Source organism: Typopeltis vanoorti, chromosome 8, assembly GCF_054136105.1.
Source record: "Typopeltis vanoorti isolate ZY-2024b chromosome 8, IOZ_Tvanoo_1.0, whole genome shotgun sequence".
Lineage (NCBI taxonomy): Eukaryota > Metazoa > Arthropoda > Arachnida > Uropygi > Thelyphonidae > Typopeltis > Typopeltis vanoorti.
Window position 1 is genome coordinate 88,900,533 of NC_143556.1, and position 14,220 is coordinate 88,914,752.

At 36.3% G+C, this 14,220-nt stretch overlaps 1 protein-coding gene across 1 annotated transcript in view; it reads left to right on the top strand.

Annotated features, from left to right (window-relative positions):
• Positions 1-14,220, top strand: part of LOC150104181 (WD repeat-containing protein 17-like) — a 243,105-nt gene that overhangs the window by 110,146 nt on the left and 118,739 nt on the right. Inside the window, exon 10 of the mRNA XM_090396419.1 lies at positions 3,603-3,678. Within this exon, the coding sequence (XP_090252545.1) occupies positions 3,603-3,678 (76 nt within the window). The remainder of the gene's footprint in view (positions 1-3,602; positions 3,679-14,220) is intronic.

Genomic DNA, 14,220 nt, shown 5'->3' on the forward strand with positions numbered 1-14,220 from the left:
GATGAACAGTTCACTGTGACAGAACAACTGCTAGCTCTCGTGCCTATGAAGTGAACAATGAAAGGCACTGATATTCTTGAAGCTGCCAAGAAAACGCTCCAGCGTTTCGACCTCAGCTTAACCAACCTTGAGGGTATGGTACTGATGGCGCCCCTGCTATGTGGGAAAGAATGAAGGGTTTGTTGTGCTGCTCGGAAAGAACCGGAACTAGAAGGAAAATATTTCATCCATTACCATTGTTTAATCCACCAGGAGAATTTGTGTGTGAAAACTATTGAATTTGAGAATGTCATGAAAGTTATTGTGATTGTCGTCAACATTATTAGGACAAGAGGATTGAATCACCGTCAATTCCAAGAGTTTTTGACCCAAGAGTGTGAAGTGGATCATGGCGATATGGTATATTATAGTGATGTGCATTGGTTGAGCAGAGGGAAGGTTCTTAAAAGAGTCTTTGACTTAAGGAGTGAAATACAGCAATTCATGCAAACCAAGGGGAATCCGATTGCAGAATTTAGTGATCTGAGGTGGATGACAGATTTTACCTTTGTGACAGACATCTTGTTGCATTTGAATGACTTAAATATGCTGCTACAATCCAAAAATCAACTGGTGCACACTCTGTTTGATCACATTAAATCTTTTGTGGCCAAGCTCAAACTTTGGGAGGCACAACGTGCAAAAAAAGACAACTCATTTTCATCTTCTCGCTGAGTCCAACTGTTCATCTCTTGATGAATACGCTACAAAATTAGCCGTGTTTTGAAGTGAGTTCGAAGAGAGATTTAGTGATTTTCGTAACCTACAGTCTTCTTTAGATTTATTTTCAATGCCATTCAATGTCAGTGCTGCCAGAATGCCAGGCTCAGTACAAATGGAGCTGCTTGAATTCCAAAACAACTGTTCTTTGAGAGAAAAATTATTCAGTGTGCCCTTGCTTACATTTTACAAAGACTACATTTCTGAGGACACATTCCCTAATCTTCGCCGGCATGCTTTGAAGATGCATGTCGTTAGGAAGCACATACTTATGTGAGCAGTTCTCCAGAATGAAGCATGTGAAGTCCAAGACAATAACTCAGATTACAGACCAACATCTTGAGAATACTCTGCGCATAGTGACTTCCAACATTGATGCCATCATCGACAAACTGGTCAAGGAAATACATTGCCAAGTTGCCCATTGACATTGCAAAAAATGAATGTTTTTTTCATTAAATTATCTTTTTACAAGTATTGATTGTATTTACTTTTCATGAACCTGACTCCTACCTACGTTCTTAAAGCTGAGTTTTTTTATTTTTATAGGATTTTATGTAAAGTATCAAATGCACAGCATTCCTTATGAATCTGGAAAGTATCTTACTGTTCTAAATACTGCAGTATAGCTTAGTGGCCCGCAGGCTTCATTGAAATTTTGATGCTGCCCGCACTGTCTGAAAGGTTGAAGAACCCTGATTTATGTATTTAAATGAATAGAGAGGAACTAAATAGCATCACAGCAATAAAATTCATAAGATTAATTTTGAGTAGAAATTTAGTCATGGTAAAAACATGCACAAAAATTGTTTTAAAAAATGCTCAGTGAAGGAATTTTGTGCCAAAAAAATCACAGTTCTGGAACATCTGTCATATACTATCTGATCAAAAATATCTGGACACACCCCCTTCATAGTAGTGGATATTGCTATATACTGTGCATCACAATCATGGCTCATATAGGCATTATAAAATGATTTGCACAGTCTTGCAATCTATGTAGACAAACATTAACAGTAAAATCGACCATTCTGGAAAAACACGGTAACTTGCATTGTGGCACTGTCATAGGATGCCACCTTTGCAACAACTTGGTTTGGGAAATTTCAACCCTTCTGCAGCTGTTCCTCTCAACCTCAAGTGATGTTATTTTGAAGTGAAAAAATATCTAGAAGCAACAACAGCATGTTCACAATTTGGTAGAACACATAAAATTACAGTGTGGGACTGCTGAGTGTTGAAGCATGAGGCATGAAAAAAAATCACCTAGCCTCAGTTGATACACTCACTGCCGAGTTCAGAAATGCCTCTGCAATCAATGCCAGCACCACAACTGCTCTTTGGGAGTTGAAGAATATGGGTTTCCATGACTGTGCAGCCATAACAAACCTAACATCAGCAAGGGCAATGGCAAATGTCAGGTGGAGTGGTGTAAAGTTCACCACTGTTGAACTCTAATGCATTATCTGGAGTGATGAATCATACTTCACCATCTGGCAGTCCAACAGGTGAGTCTGGGTTTGGCTGATGCCAGGAAAATGCTACCTACCCAAACAGAGGCATAGCTAGGAGGGGGCAGTCTGCCCAGGGTGGCACTTTGAATTTTTGAACTTTTGCAGTTAATTCTAAAATATAGTCTCGAGAACTCATTTCCAAATATTGTAATACTACTGCGAATTTTCTTCACAATTGCTGTAAGTGTTGCTAGTTGTGAGAAGAGTTTTTCTAAATAAAATTGATTAAGAATTACCTACATTATTATGAATTAGACTTCGCCAATATCATCGATGATTTTCTTAACAGAAAAGCAAGAAAAATAACATTTTAGAATGTTAAAATTAAAGTTTTACTTCAAAAATAAACAAACTGTTTTAATTTATTTCCCTATACGTCATTTTGACTTTTTATAGTATTTTTGGTGTGTATTGAGCGGGCAGAAAACTCAGGGACTGCCCCAGCCAGCAAAAGCTCTAGCTACACCACTGTACCCAAATGTGTTATGCCAACATGATTCTCCTCCACCAAACTATGAAGTTTGGTGGAGAAGCATCATGATCTGGGACTGTTTTTTTTTTGTTGTGGTTTGGGCTGAGCTCTATAGTTCCATCAATAGAGAATATTAACACCATAGCCTATAATGACATTCTAGACAAGTACTTCCAACTTTATATAAAGGTAACAGTTTTGTGATGATCCTTTCCTATATTAGCACAATAATGCCCCTTGTTGACATGGGCATTATTGTTGACAGGAGCACAATGCCCCTGTCAACAAAGTAAAGTGTGTATTTGCAGGAATGGTTTTGATGAAATGGGTGTTGAAGAACTTGACTGGCCTGCACAGAGCTCTGATCTGAACCCTATTGAACACCTATGGGGGGTGAATTGGAATGCCAGTTGTGAGCTATACCAAATTTCTACTAATGCTCTTCTTGAAGAATGAAAGGGAATTGCCACATCAATGTACCAAAATCTAGCTGAAAGCCTTCTCAGAAGATTAAAGGCTGTAATAGCAGCAAAGGGTGAACCAACTCAAGATTAATGAATTTCATATTAGAGTGAGAGTTGGGATAAGCAGGCATCTGGATATTTTTAATCAGATAGTGTATGTAACTCACTTGGTCCCACCACTTCTTTCCATTAAAAAAAAAAAAAAAAAAAAAAAAAAAAGATCAATTCACTCCATAAAAAATGTCGAAAAAACATGAACATCTTCAGAAAATGAACTGAACTTAGTTCATCAACAGTAATTTTTTCATTTACACTAATTTAATTGAATACCCTTGTTGTCATATTTCGTTTCTGCATATTGTATTAAGATGCTGATCTTACAAATCCTTCTAGGTCATACTGCCAAAGTTTTTCGTGTTAAGTGGGCACCTTTAAAAGAAGGAATGTTATGCAGTGGTTCTGATGACTGGTGAGCTCTTCAAAAAATATATTTAGGATAATGTAATTCAACTTTTATAAATTATAGGTCACTTTATATCTCATTTTAATGCAGTTTTATAGATTATTTAAATAAACTTTTTCTTCAGTAATATTTTTGTAATTCCATTCTAATAGAAACTCATACATAAACCAGTCACACAGAATTCTAAAGTAGCCCTTGTAGAGGTGATTTCCAAAACTATTGAACTTCTATTTTTCTACTGCTCTGGCTGGTCTCTGTTTTTTCTACCTGAGAATATTTTTCAACTTCCACAGCAAGGAAGATTTTTTTTTTTTAAATTATATATATACCTATTCATTGGCCTGGTTGGCTGAGTGGATAATATACCTACTCTCCAACCAACAGAGTGGATTGGAATCCTACTGTGGTTATGGATGTTTGTGATGTCCTTAGGTGAATGTTATAGTACAAGACAACCACCACACTAATGTTAGGCTTAAAGTGGCTTGATAAAGTTTCATGTTTGGTCTCTACAGCGAAATTTCTGGATTATCTAACCTTAACTTATTCATAGTGCTAATACTAATATACAATACATTTACAACCTTTTATGGATAGAATTAATAAAATAATTATTATAATATAATTCCCACTGCCCCCAGTTTCCCCCATAAATAAACCCTTCCCCTTCTCTTCTCCTCCCTCCCAAAATCACCCTTAAACACAATAATATATATATATATATTTATATATATAATATATATATATATATATATATATATATTTATTCCCATATATATATTTATATATATATTATTAATACAAAACCCGGGTTTCCAAATTTATTTTTCCCCGCATCAAAACACCCCCCCCCCCACGCTCCCTTCCCCAACCCCCCCTCGTTATAAACAACCTTCAGCAGGATCATGAAATTGGAAGACATCCTAGTATCAAAACAAGGTATGTACAAAATTTTTCCACCTCTTTTATTCTGCTATAATTGCCTTCTATACTCACCCATAATGCCCTAAAATATATATACCCTTTTTTTTGAGTAATAGTAGCCAATGTATTGAAAATAAGGGACACTCCTAAACAAAAACAGGCTATAATAGCCGTAATTATAATAAAAGTGTTTAAGAGGAGTAGCATGGGAATTTTCCCAGAAACTACACCTAATAAAATAATAATAATAATAATATATCATTGATAAAATTATGCTTCCAGGCAGTGATAAGTAGCCAGTCTTGAATCAGTATTGGTTAAATCACTGGACAAAAGAGAAGAAATAAGGTCAATCATAGTATTAATTGAATGGAAGGCTAAGAAATAGAGACGTATTCATCATCTTGAATTGCCATAATAGCTAATGGAAACCATGCATTTTAAGATTTTCAGCAACTAACTTTGATGAACCTTGGAAATCTAAAATGCTGTTGGAACTGATATTCAGGCCATTGTAATCTGTGTGTATATTCTGAACTTCAGTGAAGTCTGATTAGTGTATAGTAGGCAGATTTTCTACCTGCTCCTTCATGTCAACAGGTATCAATCCTAGATATATCCCCCAGCCAAGAGGGAAAAAAAACAAAATGTGCATTAAGCTATCAGGTGGAAGAAACTCCCTAAGAAAAACTTCATGTAGACAAGGGTTGATGTGTGGCACCTACACACTTAGAGGAAAGAAGACTCTGTACCATTAGGTGTTAGAAAGCATTGCTTGGCATAATGCTGCCATTTTGCTTATTGGAAACTTGGTGTGTGTGTGTGTGTGGCCAAAAACCATGTTTGCACCCAATAGCAAAGATTTAGTTTACTTTTTTTTCCACATTTCTTTCAGCATACAATATGAATGTTGTTTACACAGTTGCATCAGACACAGGGAATGACCCAACATTTCTACTTTTTTGAAGATACAGTTTTAAAACTATTATTCTTCAGACTGGCTGCTCAATAGTATACTGGACCAAACTTCATAGTAATGGTTTATAATGCTTCCAGGTCAGTTACAGAATAATCTTCCTGTCATATTCTGCTAGGCATGTCTGGAGAGGCCAAGTAATGGGAGGTTAGAGAGGAGTACTGTGAATGAGAGATTTGATGAAATTCTCTATGTTTATGGTTTACCAAAGAATCCATTGCTGCATAATCCATGTTCCTTTCAGTTTCAGATTATTTTAAATAAACAACCATGAAAAGTCATGTAAAGAGTAGATTAAATCCAAAATTGGTGGATCTATGAAATACTTCCACATACATCGCAAAAATTTATGCTGTCTTAGTAATTTCCATTTCATTGATCATTTCCCATCTATGGGGAGTGATCAATGAAATGAACAGACCCACACAAATTCAATTTCCAATCACTTCTCATATCACCTTTCCCAATTACATGCTTTTTGAGTCTTTTCATCTCAAAGTGGCATTTGTCCATATGTTCCGACTGATATTCCATATAAGCGTGCCTAAACTAACATATTCTCTCTCTTATTTTTTTTTTCTTTTCTTTCATATATATTGTATATATATGTAATATGAAAGTACATATATTGTCACTCTCACACACACAAATGTCATTTATGGACTGGGCTGAAGAATAAAGTAATCTGTTGATATTCTTCTTGAAGAGTATATGAAGCTTGTAGTATTTGAGAAATATTCATAGAAGACTGTTCCACAAAACTGAGGTAGAGGGAATAAAAGATGATTGGAAGTAACAGGTTTAGAGTCTACAAGTGAGTCTGCAGCTCATGTTCCTCTAGGTTTAGCAGAAATGGGAAGCATGATGGATGCTACTTCTACTGACTGTCTGTGAGACAGCAGCTGAAGGTTGGATTGCATTGGCAGAAGCTTGGCAGCATTCCAATGTTGGATGGATTTGAGATTTCTACAATGTAAGCAACTGGTCAGGAGAGAAATAACATCTTGAGTAAAAAATTATGCCAAGTTTTCTGGAAGTTGAAAATGCTATAGAGGTGATGTAATTATGCCAGAGAAGACATCTGAAGAGAGTTCTGACCCTGACTTTAAGTTGAACATTATCAAATATAAATGGAGAATAACTAAGTTTTTTTGTGAGTAAACAGACAAAACTGTGTTTTGGAAGCACTGGAAGTGACTAAGTTGTTGCTTTATTGCAAGATTGTGTAAAGATTATTATTTAGAATACTTATCATTGATGACTTTTAAGCTTGAAATGTTTGAGCACTGCAAGGTATAAACCTTGCAGTGCTCCACTCATCCTATGAGCAGGAGGAGTGGAGAGTGCTATTACCAGTAAAACTCTGAATAGGATTTGAGGTTGGTGAGAACAGATCATTTATATATATAAGGGATTGGGTTGGTGAAATAATAGAGCCCTGAGAACACCAGCATTAACAGGAAATTTTGAAGAGAGAATACCTTCCAACATTATATGTAGTGAATGACCAGAGAGAAAACTGGCAATCCAATGATAAAGGGGGGGGGGGGAACAGACCACAAGATGACAGTTTACTGAGAAGCCATCAATGCCATACCTTATCAAATAACTTGGAAATGTCAAGTATAACAGCACAGGTTTCTCCAAACTTTTTCATGAAATGTGTCCAGAGGTGAGTGATGTAAGCCAAGACATCTGCTGTGGATCTTGATTCAGGGAATCCATATTGGTAGTGGTAGTGCATTGATTAGTTGATAGTTCTCCCGATATCAAAGAAGTTGACTGTCGATGACCTTTTCCATTACTTTTGACAAAACTGAGGTGAGAGCAAGGTGAAAGGTGAGGGGTTGACAGTAGACACATACTTATCACTTTTTTTTTTTTTTTTTTTTTTTTTTTTTGAATTGACTGTATGTGGACTTGCTTCCATGCCAGCTGAGTATAATATAGTATACAGATGCTAGTTCAGGAGCACATCTCTTGAACACAGCTGGTAGGATTCCATCAGGACTGGAATCCTTTTTTTAGTATTGCAGTTGTTCAAGATTCTTCTGACACCTTTCTGGTAGAAGCTACAGGAGGCATATGATGCAGTGTTCCAAGTAAATAAGAAAGTGATTTGCCTTCGTCATTTATGTAAGAGTTGGATAAGAAGAATGATGCCAGTAGGTCAGCCTTATTTATGGCTTTTGTGAGGGATCAAAAGGCATGTCTGCCACATAGATGGCAAGTTTTCTACATTTTTTTTAATGGTTTATTACTGTACAAGTATTACTGACTCCAGTATAGGCTGTGAATGAAGGTAGGTTTTTTTTTGTCTCAAGCCACTCCTGATAAGCTGCTTTTTATTTATTTTTTCAGCAACATTCTGGCACACTTTTTAGATAAAGAGTGGGGATTTTGAACAGAGTGAGAAATGAAAATCTCTTTTACAACATGGAAAATTCCTGTAACAAGATCACCAAAACAGTAGCCTGACCATGGAAATGATGAGAAAAGTCATGGATATCTTCCTACTTGGTGGTGTTACAATGCTAAACTACGTGCAGTTGTGAATGGCTAAGAGGAGCACATTCCACAAGAGATGAAACTTGGATGTGATTGTGATCTGAATTTCCAATAGGAGTAGTCACCTCAACAGTGTACCAGGAAGAAGAAGAAGAAGAAGAACTGGTTATGAAAAGATCCAGAGCATTGGGTGTGTGGATTGTCAGGGATCCTGATTGGGAGATGAATGATTTGTTTCACTTAGACATATATTTTTGCTTTTCTTTCAGCTTGGCCAGTGGAGTTCGAAAAAGGGAACTAGTTAGAATTGTGGATCAAAATCACCAATGAAGATGACTTTGCTGTTAGGAAATTTGGATTATATAAAATCAAGCTTAAAGATGAAAAATTGAAAAGTCGGAATGATTTTCAGAATTGATATAATGAAGAATGAATCAGTAGAATGATACATAATGAAGAATGAATCAGTAGAATGATACATAACGAAGAAAATAAATCTTAATGCACAGAAGTTCAAAAAGGTTATGATAAGGTGAAAATTCAAGATTAAACATCATTTGTCAAGGAATGTCAGTTGCACAAAAGCACAAGCGATAGAAGTTTAATATTCTAATTTCACTAACCATTCTAATATTTTTTAATTTTCATTACTTAAATTTTCATTTCCCTGCTGCAGTTTTGCCAACAGTAATATCATCTTTCTGTGTGATGTTCTTGTTCACAAATTCCAGCTGGCTTCTCTTTTCCCAACTGCACTGATCCTGAGGTTGCAATAATGAGGCATTTGCTATCACCAGCTACTTTACACAAATTGTTCACATGCCTAACAGAAAATCACACAATCCTGAATACCGTTCCTCACCATTGATCCTTCTAAGAATAGTGTGGATGTTGTTTGTTCTCAAATCAATTGGGATCACAACCTACTGTTGATTTTTTTCTCTCATGGAGTAGCATTCACATTATCATTCTCTTCTCCATGTTTCTATTGTTATAAGAATGGCAAGCAGGATATAGTGATTTCTGTGCTTAATTTTTTTAATTATATTGTTTTCTGTCTTCAAGTTTCAAAAAAACAATAAAACAATCTTATTCAAATTAAGGGGATATTAAATCCCACATTGTTTTAAAACCGAATAAGAAACTCAATTTAAGTAACTTAATGGTTGCACCTGTTTGACAACTCATATAGCAGAATATATAAGCTGTATAAATAGATACCAAAGGGTATTCGCTATACCCTTTGGTATCTATTTGGTCTAGCTACTCACTGATGAAGCCTCAAAAAAGGCTGAAACCGGTCTGGGTAGTGACCTCCCACCATAATGTAATAACAGTATGCATTTCCTAGGAAATGTGTTTTTACATTATTGAAAATACCAAGATTAGCAATCAGAACTTTCCCCACCTTTGCAATGAGTTGCCTGAGATTGTACTACGTAGTAGGACTACTTTCATTAGCTTACGCTAGTAACCGCCAATACTTTTATAGTTTACTATATTCGGCATGAAACGCTCTGATTCCAATCTTTGAGTTTCTTATTCGGTTTTAAAACAATGTGGGATTTAATATCCCCTTAATTTGAATAATGTTTATATCGCCGAAATGAAGCCTATTGGCTCTTTATATTTAAGTAACTTAATGGTTGCACCTGTTTGACAACTCGTATAGCAGAGTATATAAGTTCTTTTCGCTATATGGTCTAGCTACTCACTGATGAAGCCTCAAAAAAGGCTGAAACTGGTCTGGGTAGTGACCTCCCACCATATAATAACAGCATACATTTCCTAGGAAATGTGTTTTTACATTATGGAAAATACCAAGATTAGCGATCAGAACTTTCCCCACCTTTGCAATGAGTTGCCTGAGATTGTAATACGTACTAGGACTACTTTCATTAGCTTACGTTAGTAACCGCCAATACTTTTATAGTTTACTATATTCGGCATGAAACTCTCTGATTCCAATCTTTGAGTTTCTTATTCGGTTTTAAAACAACATGGGATTTAATATCCCCTTAATTTGAATAATGTTTATATCACTGAAATGAAGCCTATTGGCTCTTTATATTTAAGCAATAAAACAATATTTGCACTAAAACAATTCTTATAAGTATGGAAACATTTATTTGCCATTCGACTTTAATTTCACTAATCTAAGTCATGGTTTTCCAAGAAATTTGTATATATGCATGCATGTGTTAAGGCTGTTCAAGAAAGAAATCCATGTTATAATTGGTCTTTATCAAAATCTCCATCTTTCTTTTCTGACTATGCTATGAGGATTGTTTGAAAAGTTTGGTAAATTTCCAATAGATGGCAACACAATTCGTTCATTCATACCAGTGTTGGCACGTATCATCTTTTTCATGACCCCTGGCAAAATTTTAGCCATGTGCAACACATAGTTCCCATTTGGCAAACATTTAAAATGACTGCTTTCACATTTTTCATAAAAATGGAGAAAAACGAGTTTTGTGCAGTGATAAAACAGTTTTATTTGAAGTGGACAGCCATGCAAATCAAAGCCGAGTTACATACAGTTCATGTGGACTCTGCACCAGCATTAAAGACTATTTATTTTTGGAATAAATACCTACTTGGTGTGTAGGTATTTATTCCAAACGCAGTGGTAAGTCCATCGAAGATGAAGTGCCCTCCAGACAACGACTGAGGTCACTACGAAGGAAATGATTGACAAAATATCCATGGTATCATTATGGAAGACTGCTGAGTGAAAGTACATGAGATTGTTGAGATTGTAGACATCTCAACTGAATGGTTGTGTAATATCCTGCATAAAAAATTGCACATGAAAAAGGCCATGGGTGCCGTGATGGTTGACTGTCGATCAAATACTCATGTGAAAAGACATTTCAACACGGTGTTTGGTGATGTTTAATCGCAATTCGTAGGTTCGGTTCATGACTGTAGACGAAACTTGGATCCACTACTACACACCTGAGTCCAAGCAGCAGTGAAAACAGTGTACAATGCCCAGTGAAAGAGCATCGAAAACAGTGAAGACCGTTTTGTCAGCTGGGAAGGTGATGGCCACTGTTTTTTTTTGGATTCCCAGGAATTATCATGATAGACTATTTGGAAAAGGGTAAGACAATAACAGGAGTCTATTATGTGTCATTGTTGGACCGTTTAAAAGAAGAACTGAAGAAAAAACTGCTAAGATTGGTGCATGAAAAAGTGCTCTTTAATCAAGATAATGCACCATCCCATACATCGGCCGTCACAATGGCAAAATTGCATGCATTGAGGTTTCGAATTGGTTCCACATCCACCGTATTCTCTGGACTTGGCCCTGTGTGACTTCTCTTCTTGTTCCCAAACTTAAAAATTTGACTCGGCTTGGTGGGAAAAAATTTTCTTCAAACGAGGATGTCAATGACTATTTTGCACAATTTGACAAATCCTACTTTTTAGATGGGATGAAAAAATGGGAAACTCACTGGACCAAATGTGTAGACCTCAATGGAGACTATGTTGAGAAATAAAGGTGATTTTTTCTAAAAAAAATGTGTTTAACTTATTTTTTTACCAAATTTTTTCAAACAACCCTCATAAAATTCAGAATACTTACAAACAAATTATCAACAAAACCAAAATTGAATTTCAAACTATAAACATGAAACTTATACTGTATTATGTCTAAATAGTAGACATACTGTCTAGTTTCATTCAAATGCTATTGGTAATTTTCATTATTTCGTATGGTACAGACTCCATCCCCATTTGAAACTCAGCATTTATTATTATTATTATATCCTCCATGGAGTCAGCAGACTCATCCAGTGAGATTCATTCAACTGACAACATATTTATCATATAGAATCTTAAAGTCCTTAACATTCCTTGCATTAACAACACATTCTGGTAATGCATTCCATTCAGTGACAATTCTCCATGTAAAAAATCTACTCTCCTCACACTCTTCTTCAACACACTTTTATATAACTTCCAGGAATAACCTCTGGTTCTTCTCCTCTCACCTTCTACCCTTTTTATAATCCCCTCAGGATTAATCTAATAAAATCCTCTCACTAGCTTAAACGTCTCTATCATATTACATCTCTTCCTCCTATCCACCAAACTCTGCAATCCACATCTCTTCAACCTCTCTCCATAACCAGCATTCCTAACTCCTGATATTGTCTTAGTCACTCGTCTCTGGACACTCTCCAATGTCTCCACATCACATTGAAAACCAGGTGACCAGATCTGAGCACAATAGTCCAAGTGTGGTCTGACCAGTGCCTTATACAGTGGCACAACCACTTCTTTATCCTTGCATGTTAGACTACTTCTTATCATAGCAGCACTATGATGTGCAACCTTTGCAACCCTAGCAATATGCCCTCTAAACTTCAGTCTAATGTCAAATCTCTAATCTCATCTACTTCCTGCAGTACAGCACCATCGACAGGGCTGGCACTATGCTAGACATTGCCCGCCTACAAAGCTGAAATGGGCGCCCCCCAAACAAATGGCAATTTATTTATTTATTTTTGTCATAATCATGTGGAAAGAATTTACAATAATTTTTTGTAACATTTCTATTACATTTCTAACTGTAACTTTGTAAATGTGTAACTTTTTCTAACTGCAAATTTACAGTTAGAAAAATTATTATTACTTAATTCGTTTACAAAAATTTAAAGAAAGAATGAAACTTCATACTAATACTTGGAAACGGCACCCACCTTGTAGTGGCATCCGTCTGCTACCGCCGGCACTGACCATCGATATAGTACACAGCCTTATATTTCTGCACTCCAAAATGTAACACCTTTCACTTATTGATATTAAAACTACAACCCCACTCTTTTGTCCAAGTAAAAAGTCTCTTTTAAATCTTCCTGAAAGGATTCAGCATCAGCAGTGCTACTTATAATTCTTCCCAACTTTGCATTATCAGCAAATAACTGAAGATCCTCCAGTTAGTCCACATGATATATCATTTACATCATCATCATCAAATTCCTGCCATGTACCCCCAAGGGGTGTACAGGATATGACAGTACTACATGAAAAAATTACATCATTACTAACTTCCTATCTACAATTTTCCTCCAAATCAGTCTGTTACTTGTCAAGACTCCAACATTATCAGATCTTATATTTCTATCGTCTAAGGCACTTTGTACCATATCAATCCACCTATATCTTGGTCTTCCTCTGGGTCGTTTTCCTGCCAACCTGGCAGAGAACACTTGTTTTGCTAATCTTTCCTCTCCCATTCTATTTAAGTGACCATACCACCTAAGATTAGCTCTGCTAACGCATTCCTGGATGCTGACAATGTCAAGTTCTTTCCTAATATCCTCATTTTTAATATGATATTGCCATTGATGCCATCTGTTCACGCCTCTAATCTTTCTCAGGACTCTCATATCTGCGGTCTCTGGTCTTTGGTCAAGTGTTTTACTTCTGACCCAGCTCTCAGATCCATAAGTTAAAACTGGTTTGAACACTGTCTTGTATACAGCTAATTTAGTGTTCCGACTAATTTCTCTCTTAACAGCAGGGGTCCAAGAACAGAACCCTGGGACCCATCTTTTTTGAGACACTGCTCCATCATACACAACCTGCTGGTATCGTTCAGAGAGCCAATCCTCTTTACCATCCTCTGGAACTTGTACACCAGCTTACCATGTGGTAATCTATCAAATGCTTTTACAAAGTCTAAGAATATCACTGTATATGATTCTCCCTCATCTAACACACTCATCACCTTATCATAAAATGCAAGTAAATTACTGAAACAGGACCTACCCTTTACAAATCCATGCTGACCTTCATAAAGAATGCCATGTCCATCAATCCAATTCTGTATTCTATTCCTTATCAATCTCTCCATCACCTTGACCACAACTTTAGTTATACAGACTGTAAGTCTCCAAAAGTTATTTGGAGGCTTCTGTCTTAGAACCATGCTTGTGGAGTGGTACTACACAAGTCTTCCTCTTTCATTATGCATTCCACTCCTTAGGAACCCTACCCACTGCAAGGCTTTCATTAAATAACCAGGTCACGGGTAGAGCCAACTGTGGTGCACATTCCTTAAGCATACGTGGTGATATGTCATCCATTCCTACAGCCTTATTCACATCTAACACAACCAACAT